A 20,095-nucleotide genomic window follows, 5' to 3' on the forward strand; every position below is an offset into this window, starting at 1 on the left:
TTGGAGCTGGGTAAATACTTTGAAGCTAATTGAGGGCATGGGGTTCCACAGGGAATGTGACTGGTGTGTGCCAATTAAGTCAATTTAGAAACCTCATCTTCTGCCACTAATCAACGCCTGCAAATTCACTCCCTCCGTCCCTCCTTCCCTCGCTGCACACACACACACACACACACACAAACACACACACACACACATGTACAAACACACACACACACACATACATATACATACAAACACACATGCACACACACACATACAGAGAGACACTCATACACACACATTCATAGACACAAAGTCTTTTTCGGTTGTATTTGTATTTCGTTGTTCTCAGTGGTGACGGTTGGCTTGAGCCACACGTCTCTGAATGGGCTGGGGGAGTGTTCGGTCCCACATGCCTCACGTGCCAGACTATAGTAACACTTCCTCGGCTCCATATGACGGCTGATGGAACGTGCCCATTCACACAGCAGATGGCTCCCGATTCCTCCAAAGAAGCGGTGTGCAGATGATAGCCATCCCCCACACCTCTCAGACTTACTCTATCTTCCCTTTCTTCTTTCTTTTATCTCTCTCTCTCCTTTCCTCTCTCCCTCACTCTCTGCTCAATTTATCCCTGTCCTCAGTCCATTCTCTCCCTCCCCTCCCGTCACTTCATCCTAGTCTCTCTTTTGTCACACGGTCTGTAAGTGCAGCATTCACAGTTTCTCCCTCCTCCTCCCCCCTCCCCCCTCTGTTTCTCTCTCTCTCTCTCCGTCCCTGACGTCACCTCCCAGAACCCAGACATCGTGTTGGTCCACTATCTGAATGTCCCGGCCATAGAGGATTGTGGGAAGCCGTGCGGGCCCATCTTGTGCTCCATCAACACTGACAAGAAGGAATGGGCCAAGTGGACCAAGGAGGAGCTGATCAGCCAACTCAAGCCCATGTGTAAGTTTCTGCACCACAGTTTTCTCGACCACCTTCACCACCACTCTGCTGTCATTGAAAACTCAAAAATCGTGGAGGCACAGGACGGGTGAAAAGCACAGGGCATGTGAGGCAGTTAATCTCCATAGAGAGAGAGAGGAAAATGCAGTAAAAAAGAGACAATCAATTAATCAGCTAAAATGAAATTACAATTAATACATTCTAATGAAGAATTACTGCTCATTCATGCACTTTCTGTAACTGTCACTCAGAACTCTGATGTAACTAAGGAGTATGAAAATCATTATCTAATTAATCAATTTTACTTAATGAGATCAGGTAAATACATTTCACACTAGCCCAAGTGACTTGGCACATCTATGTAGTGTTTGCAGATCTTACACACACATGTAGGCCTACTGTGTACTGTATACTATTTGCACACACACACACACACACACATTTCAGTTCCCTTCACTCAAAGTTTGTGTCATCACTCAACTTGAAGGACTTTACTCAGCCTCACTTCTGTAAAGATATTGACATGATGAATACACCCTACGACTGACAAATGGTATTGCAGTTCATGACTTCGTCATCTGGTCATTTCTGCACAGGTAAATAAGACACTTTTCAGCTTCAAATTTAATAAGGATGTGAATTTGACAAGACATATAAGATAAGACATCACATGAGAGACAACACACTGCCATTCAAGTCTAAGAACTAAACAAATATAGACAAAATATAATATGTTAATATGTAATATTACAGTGTGAAGGACTCCTCTCTGCGTTTAACTATGACACACCATGGACATGCGCTGACTTTATATTTTTATGCCAGTTGACTGAGCCTTTCTGCTGATTATGTGCTGACTTTTGAAAAGGACATATAAGAGCAGCACTAGCGTCAGTCTCTTTGAATGACCTTCTAGCTGAGGCACGCATCTGCTGTGGTGCAACACTGCCATCTAGGGTTAGCTGAGCTCAACTACAAGAGCTATTTCCAATAGGTGTGAAATGGAGGCCCACCAAGCTAAACATACCCCACAATGCCTGATGGACTGATTTTGTATTTCTGTGCTTGTGTATGTGTGTGTGTGTGTGTGTGGGGGGGGGGGTGCTTGAATGAGGCACAGTGGGTATGGGAGTCATGCAGAGAGCAGCTCTCAGCTGGCTGGGCTCTGGTTGTCACATGGCTGATGAATTTAGAATATCGGGGTGGTGATGCTGATGGGAGTGGTGGTGATGTTGTCTCGCTGTTTTTTCCCCCCGGCAAATTCCGATTGGCCGCGATGGGAAAAGTCACCTTGTGTCTCGTCCGTCCTTGTCTGTTTGACTCAGCTCACTGTCTGTTCCTCTCCAGTGAGTTTGCATCACAGCCATCCAACACATGAACCGAGAGTGGGAAAAAAGCGGGGTTTCCACTCAGGTCAGACTATAACTGACCACCTCATTGCTAATTCTCACCACCACACCACCAAATCACCACACAGCAAAAAAAAATGTCCCCAAATCTGAGCCGTAATTTTTTTTATTATATCTCATCATACTGCACATAGCACCAAATACACATTTCATTTCTTATTCCTACACCACTGCACTTGTACAACAGATAAACAACTAACCTTTTGGGTCGAAACTTTAACTCTGGGATACAGAGCTAAGAAAGAAAAAGCTCTGAAAAAGGTAGGCCCTAAAATATGAAACATAATGCATTTGCATGAAGGTCAGTTGTTTCATGTGTGTGCAGGGGAGGGATGTTTTCTCCCTTCAGGTGGGGATGATGTAGGGCATGTGTCCGCCTGCGGACGGGGGTGTCTCCGGCCTCTGCAGGGGCAGCTGGCTGTGGTTTGCAGGGCCGGGAGGCGTGGCTGGTGGTCTGTGCGGCTGGCTGACGCGTCGTCTCTGTCTCCCCCTCTCTCCCGGCAGTTCATGGCATCAAGTGGACTTGCAGCAACGGGAACAGCAGCACCGGCTTCTCTGCCGAGCAGCTGGTGCAGCAGATCCTGGACAGCCACCAGACCAAGCCGCCGCCCCGGACCCACAACTGCCTCTGCACAGGCTCCCTGGGTAAGGGACGCAGTCGGGGACGGGGTGCAGTAGGGGGGTGGCACAGGGAAACCACTAACCTAGGTGAGCGGTTCACTGACTGAGATCATGTCTATGGAGTTGCAGGTTGCAGGTGCTCTGACAGATTACTTGACATTTGGTAAGGAAGAAGGAAGGGAAAGAACCAGTTATTTGCAGCTTTCATGGTTTAGCTGTTAACAACATTGGAGGGTAAAAGTAAACTCTTTAGTCTTTAGTGTGAAAATGTCCTCAGAAAGCATTACAGGCAAGTTTGAATTTAATCTGATAAAGTATGAATGTGATACCCCAGTGCACCGACAGGTAGATAGATTATTTCTTGAATGAATCCAAGACATATTTTAAAAGCCTATCCTGCCCAAAATAAAGATAGACTTCATAAGGAATGCTTCTAGCAGTATGGAGAACTAGCAGAGGAGGGCAGTTTTATCTTATTGAAATCTAAATTTTTGATGAACTCTGAAATGTAACCGGACAGGGGAAAGAACAGACATTTACAGAAGGTGCTGACAGTGCCTTATGGGTAAAGTAGCTCATACACATTTATAGCTGATGTACAGAAGAATATGAGAAACCTGACAGGGCTAGTGTGGTGGTTATACTGTAAGATAAACCTGCCCTGAGAAAAGCTTGTTTAGAGTATCTAGTTATACTGGGATACTCCACATGTTGAAGCTGCACAATCAGGTGCTTATATCTGTAACCTGCATAACCTGCCCTGAAAAAAGCATGTTTAGAGTAATTTTCTTGTATGTTAAAAAAAGCTACATCATTGAGATACACTTGAGAAATTGCATACAATTTCACCACCAGAGGGAGCTATTGAGGTATCCATGTCAGAGCCTTGGTCCAGCCTGAAAACCCTTCTGCTCTAAAGAGTTTAGCCACATGACCTTAGCTCTATGCTTCACCTGAAGAGGCATTAGTTTGCAGTTATCACAGGATTACATGTGGACAAATAACCGTGAAAAGAGGGCTGCAGTCAATTATTTACAGTAAATGTTGAATAATTTTTACTGTAATCAAGTTCAAGATACTGAAGTGTCAATATCACATCATAACTGTGTAAGACTACTCAGAAGAAATTGATCTTGCCATCTTGACCCAGCTGGACCGTTTTGGGTGAAGTGCTCCTAACTGTCAAAAATGTACATTAGTTGCTAAAGATAACATAATCCTAACCTTCTCATGGGGTCTGGCACAAGGCAGCACAAAGTCTCCCTTTATCATCCCAAAGCTGCCTACAGTTGGCCCTTTATCCTTCCAAATGAGCATTACTTGCTTTGTTTAAGAAAACAAACAGTGCTCTGTGGTAGCAACCCTCTGGCCAAGGATTAGTGGCACACTCTTCTAGGCATGTTTGATACCTTCAACTTAACAACTTTGCACTGGGCAGTCTTTTTTAAAGTACCGTGAAAAGATGAAAGAATCCTCCTTACATGGGACTATCGGTGACTAAAACATGAGTGGCTTTCAATAAAATACAGCATAACTGCTTTTGTACATTTGTGAACACTGTGCCTATTTTACACTTGAGTTGTACAAGGCATATTTACTCATACAAACATTTCACCACTAGATGGTGGTAGTGGAGAGGGCTCACAATTCATATTCACAATTCATTAAATCAAACATCAAGGAGATCAGAAGTAAGGGTTTTGTATATATGCCCATAGGCCTTTACTTATCCATGCCTCCATACATATTCCATATATAATATATTGTTATTGTTATAACTTGATTTTGAGTGATGTGTGTATGTGTGTGCGTTCTGTCTCCCCTTTCCTCAGGTGCTGGGAGCAGCCTGCACCATAAGTGCAACAGTGCCAAACACCGCATCATCTCCCCGAAGGTGGACCCGCGCTCAGGCGGCCCGTACAGTAGCCACAGCGAGGTGCAGAACAGCGATGTGTCCGAGGGGAAGACCGAGCACAGCCACAGCAAGAATGGCCGGGGGGGTGGCGGCGACGGTGCGGCGGCAGGAGCGCGGGAGAAGCGCAATGGCAAGGTGGCCAAGCCGGCGCTGCTGCACCAGAGCAGCACCGAGGTGTCGTCCAGCAACCAGGTGGAGGTGCCGGACACCACGCAGAGCTCGCCCGTGTCCATCAGCAGCGGGCTGAACAGCGAGCCCGACATGGCCGACAGCCCGGTGGTGAGCGCCATGGCGCACGTCACCTCCGTCATGGGCAGCCTGTCCCAGAGCAGCGTCTTCATGTCCGAGGTGAGCGCCGACCCGGTCTACAGCATGTCACCCACAGGGGGCGCCAACGCACACCTACTGGGCACAGAGACCACCCCGGGGGGACTGGTGCTGGCGGTGGCCACCGACGGACACAAGTTTGCCTTCCCTGGCGCGGTGGGCCTGGGAGAAGGAGCCGGTGCGGATGGGCTCGCCATGCTGACGGCCGGAAGCGTCTCCGAGGAGCTCGTCCTCTCCAGCAGCCTGGACACCACCACCATCAAGCTGCCCGAGGCCACCATGAACTTTGACCCCGACTGCTTCCTCAACAACCCCAAGCAGGGCCAGACGTACGGCGGCAACGGGCTCAAGTCCGAGGGCGGCGAGGGGGGCCTGAGCTGCACGTCCACGCTGCCCGACACTTACGGCTTCAGCGCCGCCCTGGTGAAGAACATCAAGACGGAGGACACATCCTTCGAGCAGCAGCTTGCCAAGGAGAGCGGCTTTCAAGTCGGGGAGGTGGGCACTGGCGGAGGGGGCATCTCGGGTTCTACCGGCGGAAACGCCCCGCAGAGCTCCCTGGCGCTGACCCCCACCAACTCTCTGCTGCCCACCGGCGGAGGCCTGAGCCCCAGCACCACCTTGGAGCAGATGGACTTCAGCGCCATCGATGCCAAGCAGGACTACTCCGCCAGCGTCATGTCGGCCACTGGCTACAACCAGACCCTGGGCAGCCCTCACCTGCCCCATCAGAGCCACTCGCCCAGCTTCTTCCTGCAGAGCTCCCCCCAGTCCTCCCAGCCCCAAGGCCTTCCCACCAGCAGCAACGGCTCTGTGTCTGGGCAGGGCTCGCAGGGCCCGGGGACCTACATGGCTCTGCCTGTGGTGAAGTCTAACTCCCCGTGTGCCAACGGTACCCTCCGTTCCCAACACCAGGCCCCTTCCCACGGTGGTCAGCACGGTGTTGCCAAATGCAACGGCACATCACCAACGGAGAGGAACGGGCCGTCCAACACCCTTCAGCTGCTTCAGTTCCAGAGCCGCTTCTCTGGGTCCGGCGCCGAGACCGGAGATGTGGGGAGTCTGAAGCAGAACGGAGGTGGTGAGGAGGCTGGAGACGTCAGTGGACAAGACTCCAGGGCCGCCGACGGGCTGCTGAAGGCTGGGGACGGCGGCATGCAGATGTGTCGCACCATGGGGGCGGAGGCAGGAGGAGCGGAGGGGGTAGATCACTACCTCCAGTCCCACTCGGAGGGTAACAGGGTGACAGGAGCGGGGAACGACGCTGGCGCCCTGTGCAATGGCACCGATGGGTCCAGCGCCGAGGGCAGTTCCCACTCCCAGCTGCCCCTGCTCCAAGGCACGGGGCTGGTGCAGGGCCTCTTCAGCGCGGTCACTTCCCACCAGGGCAACAACAGCGCCAGTGGCAGTGGAGGGGCCATGGAGATAAACCTGGACCACTTTGACGTGTCCTTTGGGAACCAGTTCTCCGACCTCATCAACGACTTCATCTCGGTGGAAGGCGGGGGCTCTGGGGGAGGAGCTGGAGCCGGAGGAGGTGGGGCCAACGTGGGAGCAGGAAGTAACGAGCTGTACGCTCACCAGCTGTTGGCCCACTCTGGTGCTGAGGGGCAGGTGTCGTCCGGCGCCACGCCCCAGCAGGCGGGAGAGGAGGGCGGGGGAGGCGGTCAACCCTCGGTCGGGTACAGTTCAGGGGAGCTCTGCCTTCAACCCTGCTGCAGCCCCCAGGCGGGTACGGCCCCCACCGGCCCAGGTGAGGCCGGCCAGCTGGCCTACATGCAGGTGGCAGAGGTGGCCTCAGCTGGAGTGGCCCACGGGACCATGGAAATCATCCAGGCCACTGGACGTCTGTTCGTAGTGACCGACTATTCGCCCGAGTGGTCCTACCCCGAGGTGAGTCTCATGATGTGGTCTGTTATCTTCTGTTTAGTTCTTCTGGCTAGACAGTCTTCATTTTCACCACAAGGTGACAATATTTTGTTGGCACATTCAGTAGGAAACCATTTTTGGCCACTGAGAAAAAAAAGACAATGTTTAAGAGAGGAAAAAGAACGTCATTACTTTCTAGCAAAAATGTGCATTTTTTGGGAAGCAACCCGTACATTATTCACACAATAATCATACATGGTTTAGGACTCACCTATGGATTGTTACATTTAACACATTAAGTTAGTATGTGTTTGTAAGTAACTCAGATTAGTAGTGCATCACTGTTTTAAACAGATTATGTACGGTAGGGTCAAAACAGAGCATTTTAAATCCTCAACACCACAGAAAAACAATACTCATGTACAGAAAGTTGGTCATCATGAACTCATGAATTATATTATTAATCATGACAAAATAAATAAGTATGATGAACTGGAACAAAACTAAAGAGTCATAAAAGGGACGATGATAAACCGTGTAAGATCAATAATTGTTAAATAAGAAAACATAGCCCAAAGAGCAACTGTTCATGTGTTCATATTAAGTTCTCTTTATTTTACAGCACTGCCTTTGGTTTTGAACTAACTTTGATTTGATGGGTTTAAACCTCTGTATATAAAAGCAAAGTACCCAATATCGATATTGTGACTGTAAACTGTATGCCTTTAATCAACCATTTGAAACCTAATTTTTAAATAACCTTTCAAAACAACCTTTTGAAAACTATTAAATGCTATACATGTAGCTAATATTTGACAAAACCAGGGACAAGTGTTTGAATCAGGGGAGGAATGACATGATTGAATTGAGACTAGATCATGCTGGCTGAAATGGTGTGTATGCTGAGTTTGTGTACGCTTTGTTGTTTCAGGGAGGGGTGAAGGTGCTTATCACTGGCCCCTGGCAGGAGGCCAGCAGTGACTACAGCTGCCTGTTTGACCAGATCACTGTTCCTGCCTCCCTTATCCAACCTGGCGTGCTCCGCTGCTACTGCCCAGGTACAAAAGACAAACTTACCCACAATGCCTCACTCCACTAACTCTCCAAATCCAATTTACGTGCAGTACTCTCCAAACTGACAAGCATTGTCTGATTTAGCAGTATTTTGATTTGTACTGTGCTCAATGGTGTCTGTACTGATCTTCCACACATGATTTGTATTTGTGTCCATTCACAGCCCATGACACCGGCCTAGTGACCCTTCAGGTAACGGTGAGTGGGCAGATCATCTCCAACTCAGTGGTGTTTGAGTACAAGGCCCGTGCCCTGCCTGCCCTTCCCTCCTCACAGCACGACTGGCTGTCTCTGGATGGTGAGTTCTGTGGCTTTAACAGCTCTGCTTGTAGACAGAGAGTAGCGCACCGCACACCAAAACACTCTTAACGAGGTGTTGACCTCTGGTGATACACTTAAAAATAAGAAGAGATTGTTGAACACTCTGGCTCCAATTGTATATTAAACTACCAGTCAAAAGTTTGGGGTCATTTAGAAATTTCTATTCCACTCCATTATAGACAGAATACCAGCTTAGATCAGTTGCATTGTTTTTTTAATTAGGGCAGCAGTTTTCAGATTACATTATGTGCTTACATAATTGCAACGTGCATACCTTTCAACGTTCACCTTTCTACATACATTTATTTGTGGGTAACGTTACAGGTTGAAGGCCAGCTTAAGTTATATGTAGTGATGTTATGGTTGATACTGAGGCTCCGAAGTGTGTGTCGAGAACGTCAAGCCCTTCCCATCTAAGCTCCGTATCAAGGCTTGTACCATTTAGGTGATATTAGGTCATGCACTAAATTTGAAGCTTCATTCAAGTCCACTGCTTCGAGAAGTGGTTCATCTGGTTCATCTCAAACAAGAGGCTTCAGTGCTACAATGTCCTAAGTCCCCTCTCGAACTCTTGTGTCTTTCACTTGTTTGGAGTACTTGTGTGCAGTAGCCTAGTTGGAGATTTTGATTGAGATGAAGCTACCATACACCACCCTGACAATGACTCACTGTTCGCATGACATGTTATTATCATAGACACAATACTGTGTTCTTTTGGTAGCCTAATACACTAATAGTCAGATTAGAAATCAATTGACTCATCTACATCCTGGTAGGGCAGTAGTTAGAGCTGAAGCCTGCTATGTGTATGCCAATATTCCAACGGAGTGTCTATTTACACCCCTGGTACGAATAGCCTTGGCCACAAAGCTGAGCTATTCACACCCTGTGACATAACAACAAAAAGACGTTGCTCACGTGCACAAAAAACATGGCGGACATTCGTTTTTTCGTCAGCAGAAAGTGAAGAATTCTGAAAGGTTTCGGCACTAATATCTGTTCAGATTAAAAGAAAATTCTGGTATTTAGTTTTGGATGAACTAGAGTGGTGGACACCGACATTTTGATGATTGGTCCTGTCTCGACTTTTCTGACTCGTTTTGAATCGCCTTTACTGCTGTAGAGTGGCTGCCTAACAGGTATTATTTTTTCAGACACCTCACAACCGCGTATAAACTTCCGCTCAATATTTGAGCCTGAAGCATAGACGGTGGCGCAGTGATATCAACGTGCAATGGGTCTTCCAACAGAAATCAATGGGATTTTACAAAATGCCAAATAAAACACGAAAGAAACTGTATTTCGTTACGCTACTTGTTTTGGAACATCAACGAACACCACTAACCACTCGGTGAGTTGCACAGTTTTGAAAACGAACGTTAAGGGTTGTTTTATGACATGTTTGAGCATGCCTGTAGGCAGCCACTCTGAAATCAAAAATCTGAAGTCAAAGGCGATTTAAAACGAGTCAGAAAAGTCGAGACAGGACCAATCGTCAAAATTTCGGTGTCCACCACTCTAGTTCATCCAAAACAAACCAGAAAAGGGACTCAAAGTGCTAAATACCGGAATTTTCCTTTATGTTTTAGATTGAAAAGTTGTGTTTTATTTTCATAATCTTGGTTCAGTGAACACATACAACCGTCAGAACTTTTGTGAATATGACATTCAGGCCTATAAACTATAACTTTACCTGCAAACACCATTTAGTTGTGGAAGAAGACAGTGCAGTGGTCACAGACATGGTTTAGTATGTGGGAGACTGGGATTCGTTTCCCGTGAGATACGTTTTGGCAGAGTGAGTGTGTGTGAATGTGTACCAACGTCTCTGGAGAGAAGGCGTGCAATTTGAACAAGAAATCGGCAACAATTAGGTAGTTCATGCACCAGGGTGTAAATAGCATACATTACTATATACACCAGGGTACGAATAGCATCCACTTTTAACTATACATTGATGCAAACAGCATACCTTATTCAGAGTGTCTATTACACAGCTGAGTTATTCACACCCTGTTATGTAACAACAAAAAACATGTTGCTTGTTTTTATTATTATTATTACATTGTGTGATCAATATGCCAGAATAAATGCACAGGGGTGCAAATAGCATACACTGATATTTGTACCAGACGGAGTATTAATAGAACACATTGCTGTGTGCACCGGGGTACGAATAGCATACATTGATATTTGTACTAAACGGGGTACTAATAGGACACATTGCTGTGTGCACCGGGGTACGAATAGAATTCACTTCTAATTGCACCAGGGTACGAATAGCATACACTGCTAATTTTACCAGGGGTGCAAATAGCCTTACCCATATTCAAAACCCACAGGAAGATACTGTAAGCTTCATTAAAATGCCTGTCTGCTGAGCTGACGTTAACCTTAAAAATTACTGAGCATGAATACCACAAAAGAGAGAGGTTGTTGATTTGGCCACTGCTTAATATGTATCAGGCATTTACTGACATTGAAGCATATTTTGGAATGGCTACTGTTGGGAGAACTTTTCTTGTATCATATTTTCATTGACCAGCAGGTGGTGCATTTGAAGCCTCATGAAATGAACCAATTTTCAATACATCTGGGTAGAGAGCTTGAAAGATTCATGAAGCTTCATCTCACCACCACTAGTTGTATGGGTTTCTTGTTGCCAGCTGGTAGCTTGGAAGTTCATCATAGCTGTTGTACCTGCTGTGTGGTGCTGATTCTGATGTGCTGGGGAACCTCTCCAACAAACAGTCGAAGACAATCTGATGCTCTCACGTCTCCCGATTCATCACTAAGCAAGACTGTAGATAAGGGTGCTCTATTGTGTTCAAAAAATGTCCTGTACCTTTTCTCCGGCGCATGAATAGATGTGTCCATCTCCCGTGGCTTCTCGATCATCCTCCTTGTCCAGGCTTAGGCCAGCGGCTCCATCTTGGTTTGCTTACGCTGAGGTGCTGTGTAGGTTAGTGACACAAAACAAGAAGAGTGATTAGACAAGCTAAAACATAAATATTTGTAATATCATGGACAACAACTAACAACTGTCAACTGTCTGCATTTTCCACTTAACACTTCACTGCAAGAGGTGTGTAGTATCAGATAGGTTGGACCCCTCCACGATCTCTGATGAGATGCCATGACTGACATCTCCTCTCTTTTCCTTTCACTAGGAAGAGGCTCTGGCTTTGTTTCTCTGGCCTGTCCAGAGCTTGAGCTCTACAGTGGATTGGTCAGAGCAGTGCAGTATATGGAAACACTGTTACATAGTTTATAGTACTGCCAGTCCACTTGCCCATCACTGGTCTGGATGTTACTGTGGTTGTGGATCTCTATGTAAAGTTTCTTGAGTGCCTTGGTCTTATATGTGCACTGTTTTGGCCTTTGACTAAATGCCTCTTTCATTCAGCAGCTTTATTAGCATAGACAATAGGGTCTCTCACATGCTGATCAACTACCCCTTGAACTCATTTACACAGCCACACACTTTAAAATGATGCAATATTTCCATCCTCATTGATTACTGTTTACCACAAATGAATTGTAACTTTACCTGCTGGTATTGCACTGGTCTTTGTTTACCTGTAACAATTGCGTCAGGACTGTGCGACCTCCATTTGGAACCAATGACATATCCCCATGGCCTTGTTAGTAAATATGGTTGACAACTTGCTATCCACATAGAAATCAACCCTAGTCTAACCTATGTCCAAACGGAGCGTTAGTTTGCTAGGTACACTGCTGTTGAGACGTTGCCAACATAGTGAAAATTTCACATTAGAAATGTTACAATTGTATTGTTCATATATTTGGTTAAGGCGCGAGCAAAATGATGCATTTGAAATACTATATTGCATTATGAAATGTAGTCTATATCTTCAATAAACTATTTGAGCAGATTAGGCTACTCATGCATGTGAATATTCTGAATCCCAGTCAGTGGCGACGATGTTTTTCTGTCCTCAACATCCTCAAGTAGTCTAGGCTATTCATAATGTATCTCCTATGCCAACTGCCCAGATGCAAACCGTTAAACGAGCTCCCATGGACGTTTAAACTTTTTCATGGCCATTTAATCAGAGGTGACTAACATGTTCAACCACTCCTTCGGAACTTGTTGTTTCTTTTGTAACGCGATAAGCCAAGTTAAAGCCCCTTAGTGAAGACACCACCATTCACATATTCGGTCTCTGGAGTTTTCTGTCATTTAATCACATTTTACGAACATTTTTAATTAACCCCGGTTGGATAATCACCCTTTGCAATTTGGTGATTCATTATGGAAACCTGATCATCGTGCTATTAGCCAAGTTAGACGCGTCTAGGAGTACATTTTGCCTCTATTCACAAATGGTGCGCAAATAAGTAAGCACCTGAGTAGAGCTGAGTAGAGCACATTTTTACCCATGTGATGATAGTATCTCTATATCCACTCTAATACACCTGTTTTGCGCTGTGGTTAGTGGCACAGCCACCTGCTTTGATTTGTCATAATGCAGGGATAGGGAAATGTTTGTCTGCAGCGCTGCAGGTGCTGGTATACGGGACAGGAGAGCGAATGGCATGTGCAGACTTGCCCATTCCTTTTAACGTGGTAGCCTACAATAAAGAAAGACGCTTATAAGCGAACTTATTTAACACGGACACTATCCATTGATTATCGTGTACGTGGTCACTCACTTTGTGATCTGGGTGTTTCTTTCAAGAGCAGGCGTTACGGTTTAGCATCCCAAACCTCGTTCTACAACCAGATGGTTATGAAATGCAACGAACTGCGAGTACCGCACCGTAACAACGAGGCACGCTGTGCGCTTTGTTTTAAGTCCGTACTCACAGAGCAAGTGATCCGACGGTCAAAATGTCACTGTCGTTTAGCCCAGGTGTCTCTCACATTGTTAGATAGATCCTGAATAGCATCCTCCATGTATTTCCCTGCATTTTCTCGAGAGCAGGACTGTGTAGTTGGTGTTAGATACTGGGGTCGATGGCGTCTCATAATCTAGGGCGTCTGTGTACCTGCGGCAAGCACTGACGCGCTTTTACTAACGAAAGGCAAGCTGGTGCCGCGGGATGGGGAGGGAATAGCTTTAGACAGAGGGGTTCTCTCTCTCTCTCTCCCTCTTTGTCTCTCTCTCGCCACTATCCCCAGTTCTGGGCTACTTTGTTCTATTGTTGTTGGGTCTGTTAGCATAGCTGCCCCTCTGACACACAGAGGTTCATTTCAAATGCTTGTGAAGAGGAGGAAACGCGTGAGTGTGACAGACGCGACCGTCGAGTTGTTCCGGTTAGTATTGCATTGTTTTCTGCTGTACTTTTAGTTTGGATTTAAGAAAAATAGTGAATGCAGGACGACGTAGGTTGTGTCTGTGTGTACGTGTTTTGGCGGAAAGTTACACAACCGTGTCCTCGTTGGTGTATGACCAGTGTTTGATGTATGGCACTGGATTGAATTATTGCTTTCTCTGTGTGTCCCTTAGATTGACAGTAGGCTATCATCATCTTGGGGTAGATGTTTATTTCCTCGACCTTTTTGGATTCTCTTTGTGTTTGTTTGTGCTTTTCCATTCTCCAGTTCCGAGGTTGTAAGGGTGGTTTGATTTTACACGCTTACTGTCACCAAGGCAGTGGTGAATGGATAATCTTACTCCACTTGTGCCTTATTTTCTTGTTGAAGCCAAAAGAATGTAGACTACATTAACATCAAGTAAACAAAATCAAATTAACTTTTCAAAAAGGGAGACACAAATACGTAGGTAACCTATGTGTTCAATTGCTGTCATATAGTGACTGATTTAGTTTTCCAACATAGAGATAAGTAACTTCAGAAATGTAATGAATAACAGTCCAGGTTACATTTCACACTTCTGAGTACACGAGCCAATCTCCCTTTGCCCTAGGCACCGTCTGTTTTCCATACAGGATCGGGTCAGTTCGGGCAGGTTCATTCCGATTTCAGAACCAAGAGTTGCGAACAGCGACACAAGCGCTTTGGGCTGATTGTGGGAAACCAAAAACGTTACACGATCACTCCACATTGTAGGCTAATAGGTTACTTTATGTGAGCGTCTAGACAACAAAAAGCTCCTTAATGTCGATATGTCAGAGTCCGTTAAAGCAACCTGTTGACACTGTTTCCAAACAATAGCTTACTCGATAAAACTGTAGTTTTGCTTTTCACGTGGTTCATTCATTGATAGCCTCAAGTAATGGCACATTCTTCTGCAAAACCTTATGCCTGATGAATAAAACAAATCGACCCACTTAAATCTTTATGTTAGACTTGTTACATGCCACCTAAGTCGTAACTTGTTCTTTTTGCCTTTATGTTCAGACCAGTACTTTGTTACTAGGTCAGAATAAAAACAAATCTCTTGACTAAACTGATGGGATTTCCTGCAGTGAGCAATATGAATGGGCATACAAATCTCCATTGTCAGGGAGATTATGAAAGCAGATAGCTGAAAAAAATAAATAACTGCAAAGATCTTCTATTTGCGACATTCATTTCTCATTTCTACTAAAAAGACCAGATGTGAATGAACTAAAATGTTACAACAGAGGTATGACAGTTTTAGTGAAATTGCAACAATGAGTCTGATGTTGACACACAGTTTACAGAGCACCTGTAACACCAGACACCCCTTGGAATATTTGAATGTCTCCTTATGGTAACACTGTAACACTGTCAATGTTCTCTTTATAATGGTGTTTTAAGGCACGTGGATACTGTTCCTGTTTATAGGGTATTTGTTTTGGGGTTTTCCAGTTATCATCTCTGCCCTACATTAAGCCTGCAAACATGAGATCTGTGTGGGGGAGTAGAGTCATTACAATAATCACGACTGAAAGATTATGGACAGGCTAAATAATGGCATTAGAAACTTGATTTGTCTGGCCTTGTCTAAAAGCACCTGTCAATATGCTGTAATCTCTTAAACACCCCAGCAACACGGCATCTTCTTAAGAACTTCTGATCTGAGATCAGTCCACTGAATCCTCTTATAACACATTATTGCATATTAGGTTCCATGTACAGAACAGTGTTTGCTGTTATGTGTTTTTTGTCACATGACTTCACTAGAAGCGTTCCTTCCTCATTAGAATTGGATTGCCACTCTTTTTGAGTACATCACGTTTGGGTTTCAACTTGTTGTCATCTTGTGTGCTGGTACCCCAAGGCAGGACATTTCTCACCATTAAAAACAGCAGTGGTGCCTTAATACATGTATTTTTTTTGTTGCTCAGCCCCTTAGGATATGAGAGGTTCAATCGAGGGTTCAGTGTTTTAATTTAGCTCACAGCAGCGAGTGAGACTGTGGAAGGCAACAGGTGGAGCAGAGCTTGTTTGTGGGTCTGAGAGGCTGAGTGGCTCTGCAGCTTCACTGTGCACTAGCCGTTTTCACTAGTGCAGCCGCTGGATATACCCTCACTTTTAGAATGATGCAACACTGAGAAACCAGGACAGGCCCTGCAGAGGGGTGTTAGGGAGGAGGGCACAAAGCAGAGAGGATGAGAGGAGGTTAAGTGCCTTTTTTTTTCAGAAAACAGCGAGGGCTAGTGGATTTACCCCGGCAACAAGCTTCCTGCTAAGTAAATGAAAAGGGAGACTTCTTCGCAACTCTTTAATTCTTTGTTTTAGTTTTTTCTAGATTTAGCTTTTCTTCCTTTCATTGAATTTCTGCATGAGGAGTGTGTGTGGTAATGGCAAAAAGCCATGTTAAAGAGCAAAATTCTACCAAAAATGTTCTTGCTACATTGTTCAGTAATGCATACACCTTGTGTAAACAATAGATAATAACATTGTGATTGTTTATATTTACAGAAAATATTTGGGGAAAGGAAGTAGTTTGTTGTGGTTCCACCAAATTACAAACAATCTGATCAAAATAGTGTCTTTGAATGATGGTGTATTTTTACCAAATGTACTTGCATTCTAAATACACTCTCTGTGCCAGTATGTACACATTGCTATATTTTCTGTTACATTTAACATACACTATTATGTTACACTTGAAGTAATGATACAGAAAGTGTAATAGGAGAGATGCCGTTAAGACAAGAGGCAAAGTGATATCCATCTTTAACAAATCCTCATTTACTCAGTGGCATGAGAGTTAAAGAGCTTGTGCTTTCTAAGCAGTAGGCACTAGTCACATTTGAATAGAATATGCTGGTTTTTGCTCTATAATGCTGTTCTATGGTTGGCTCACTGAAAACAGCTTTGGGTGCTGCTCTGTGATTGGTCATCTACGGTCTGATAGAGAAGTAGCGGAGGCAAGGGGATGAGTAGTTATTATGTCACAGGTTCTTGCTGTAGCGCCCTCCGCCCCCCTCCCCGCTGTAGCATACAGAACCACTCTAAGAACAGAGCAGAAAAGAGAACGAATGTAAGGACACAGAGGCTGAGAATAAGACACATAGTGAATGAGAGCGAAGAATAGGGTGTAAAAGAGTGCAAGTTCAGGAAGGGATTATTAGGGAGGGAAGAGAGGGACAGAGAGGGATAAACAGAGAGAGGCAGAGAGAGATAGAGGGAGAGAGAGAGAGAGAGAGAGAGAGCCGCCAGCCGGCAGCAGGTGGAGATGACATCATTTTCACTGCAGCAACACTGCAGCACTATGTGAACAAAGACACATTGCAACCCACTAACACTGAGCGTCGTTGGCTATTACGGACTGCCACAGCCAGCATCTTACACACGCTGCACACGCTACACCATCAACAGTCTGTTCCCAGAATTGATTAGCAACTGATTACAAGATCTCATTGTGATTGCACAATAAATTGCACAAATTTACATTTTTGGAATATGGCATTTTTCTGTTTACAAACCACAGAAATAAACACAGTGGTGCTCTATACAATTAATAAACATTTACAGTGGATAAGACATCTTTCACAGGAAGAGATGTATTTAAGTTTTATTATTTCTTATATTTTCTTACCAACTCTTTATGTTATTTTCTTACATATGATTTTCATCTCGCCCTGTTTTGATGTTAACTTTGAAATTGCATTATTTTAACATTTCTGTTAATACTGTTGTCTTTGTTTATTTTTTTATTTATTGTTTAATTATTGGATATTTACATTATTTCAGAAAGCCCCTTGAGCTTTTACCAGAAAGATTTTGTGTATATACTGTATATAGAAGTCTTATTTTTTATCATTGTACTATGATTGAGTATTGCAGTTAAGTAGTCAGGTGGGATTAACAGATTGTCAATCTCTTTAGGGAATGCCTCCTCCAGTCATTGCATTTTAATATAGAATACAATCCAATTAGAAGTTCACTTGTCATGTCCTTTTATTCATGTCTGTTTCCAGTCTGGAAGGCACTAGAAACCCATACAGAGGGCCCATTCACATTTTATTAACACAGTACACAAGTAGATGTGTTTGCTGCTAACAAAGGCATATGACACACTCACTCAGACTTAAATAAGGGAATCTGTTGCATGTGCTTACTGCTGCCAAATGCTCATCCCTACCAGTTGAGCTAGAAAGGCTGTTATGTTTTTTTTTTTCATATAAGTATCATGGCAATGGATGTGAGGCCTGACCTGACTGTATCTGTCTGTGTATCTGCCTGCCTGCCCGTCCGCAGATAACCAATTCAGAATGTCCATCCTGGAGCGGCTGGAGCAGATGGAGCGCAGGATGGCCGAGATGGCCGGCCAGCAGTCGGCCAGCGGAGGGTCGTCTGAGAGTGGAGGAAGTGGTGGGGGTGGAGGAGGCGGCGGTGGAAGTACCAGCCAGTCACAGGTAATCTACCTTCAGGAGTAAATATTCTGAGTCTATATAGTAGATGCATCTAGTAGATGTATCTGAGGGAATGAAAAATAGCCTTTTTTATTTTGATTGTCTACCCCTTAGACCTGACAAAAATGCATGATTAACTTTCCTAAAGGCAAGGCAAGGAAAGTTTATTTATGTAGCACATTTCATACAAAGCGGTAATTCATTGTGCTTTACATAAACAAAAGCAAAGATAGCAAATAAAGGTATAAAAGGGCAATTTAAAGCTAAAGTCACAGTTCAAGTTTCCTTCTCTATGTAAGTATTCCTCATTTATATTTCATGCCAAAGCAATTTGTAGGAAATTACCTATCATCCGACCACGTCAGTCTTTTCATAGATTCTATTCAGGAACAGGAACACTTTTAACTTTTGAACTCTTCCACCTGGGGGCCAGGATGTGGTAAAAACCCAGGCAGGAAGCTCCTTTGAGGGGCGTGTGGTGGTGGTTTGTGAGAAGATGATGAACCGGGCCTGCTGGGCCAAATCCAAGCATTTGATCCACTCCAAGACGTTCCGTGGCATGACTCTCCTCCACCTGGCAGCAGCACAAGGCTACGCCACCCTCATCCAGACCCTCATCAAGTGGCGGTGAGGACACTGACATAAACAAACACAGAGGCGTCAGTTTCAATGGTCTCTGGCAACAGATTACTGTAACTTAATATTTAATGTCTCAACTTAAGAGTATTACCTTAATATGTAGCATCTCAAGAATTGGCATACATTTTAGAATAGGTTATTGGAAGTTAAATTATGAGAAGTAAAATAAAGTTGAATGAAAAAGGGTTCAGGTGTACAAATGAGTGATATTTAAATTGACCTCCTCTTGCCCACAGCACGAAGCATGCAGACAGTATTGATTTGGAACTGGAGGTGGACCCGCTGAATGTGGATCATTTTTCCTGTACTCCCCTGGTAAGTGATGGGATGGTGGTGAAAGATATTCAAGCTTAAAATGAAAACAAATCCAACATTTCTGATACTTAGAGTTGCAACTTCTCAAAAAACAAAATCTGGTTGTAGTCTGTGATGCTTCAGTCCCCTGACCAGACCTGCTGACGTTGTCTTTCCAGATGTGGGCATGTGCCCTAGGCCACGTGGAGGCAGCGCTACTCCTCTACAAGTGGGACCGGCGGGCCCTGGCCATCCCTGATTCCCTGGGCCGCCTGCCACTGGCCATCGCTCGCTCGCGTGGCCACACGCGCCTTGCCGAGTGCCTGGAACACCTCCAGAGGGACGAGCAGCAGCAGCAGCAGCAGCAGCATCATCATCATCATCAGCATCATCATCATCATCGGGCGTCCAGCCCCAGCCTGGCCTTCCCTCCCGGGTTGGACGGAGCGCACGCAGACAGCTGGGTAGAGGTGTGGGGCGGAGAGGCGCTGTCTGGCAGTCTGAGGGGAACGGCAAACACCAGCAGCTCCAGCTCCATCACGACCACCACCACCCAAGGTAAACCTGGCCACCTGCCACGCTCGGAGAGGAGCCATGAGGGGGCAGAGCACATCTAATCATCTGGAGGAGTCGAGAGCTAGGAAAGCTAGCCATACAGCATAGCTAATGATTTATGACTCTCGGTTTCACTTTAAACGGGTTTTATGATTGATGTTTACTTTTTGGTCTGGGCAAATAGATACCTGTGTGTATGTCCTACTGTTGATTACCAAGGGTGTGTGTACTTAGCCGTTAAAGCAGTGACGAGAGATTGGAACACACTGAGCGATATAAAAGCATCTGTGGTTATTATGTAACATTTTGTTTAACATTAGTTTCTATATTGTGAGTGCCTGTGAACTTCAAGCAGTCTTATTTCACAGAAGATTTTTTTTAT

At 45.1% G+C, this 20,095-nt stretch overlaps 1 protein-coding gene across 1 annotated transcript in view; it reads left to right on the forward strand.

Annotated features, from left to right (window-relative positions):
• The window catches only part of camta1b (calmodulin binding transcription activator 1b), a 230,175-nt gene that overhangs the window by 205,151 nt on the left and 4,929 nt on the right, over nucleotides 1-20,095 (forward strand). Inside the window, exons 7-15 of the mRNA XM_076269177.1 lie at nucleotides 777-930; nucleotides 2,844-2,984; nucleotides 4,793-7,095; nucleotides 8,003-8,129; nucleotides 8,309-8,443; nucleotides 18,071-18,228; nucleotides 18,659-18,852; nucleotides 19,101-19,179; nucleotides 19,338-19,716. Coding sequence (XP_076125292.1) covers nucleotides 777-930; nucleotides 2,844-2,984; nucleotides 4,793-7,095; nucleotides 8,003-8,129; nucleotides 8,309-8,443; nucleotides 18,071-18,228; nucleotides 18,659-18,852; nucleotides 19,101-19,179; nucleotides 19,338-19,716 — 3,670 coding nt within the window. The remainder of the gene's footprint in view (nucleotides 1-776; nucleotides 931-2,843; nucleotides 2,985-4,792; nucleotides 7,096-8,002; nucleotides 8,130-8,308; nucleotides 8,444-18,070; nucleotides 18,229-18,658; nucleotides 18,853-19,100; nucleotides 19,180-19,337; nucleotides 19,717-20,095) is intronic.

This window comes from Alosa pseudoharengus, unplaced genomic scaffold (genome assembly GCF_046254945.1).
Source record: "Alosa pseudoharengus isolate Yale_2024_CS ecotype anadromous, Long Island Sound unplaced genomic scaffold, YU_APseudo_1.1 YU_APseudo_1.1_scf_5, whole genome shotgun sequence".
NCBI lineage: Eukaryota > Metazoa > Chordata > Actinopteri > Clupeiformes > Clupeidae > Alosa > Alosa pseudoharengus.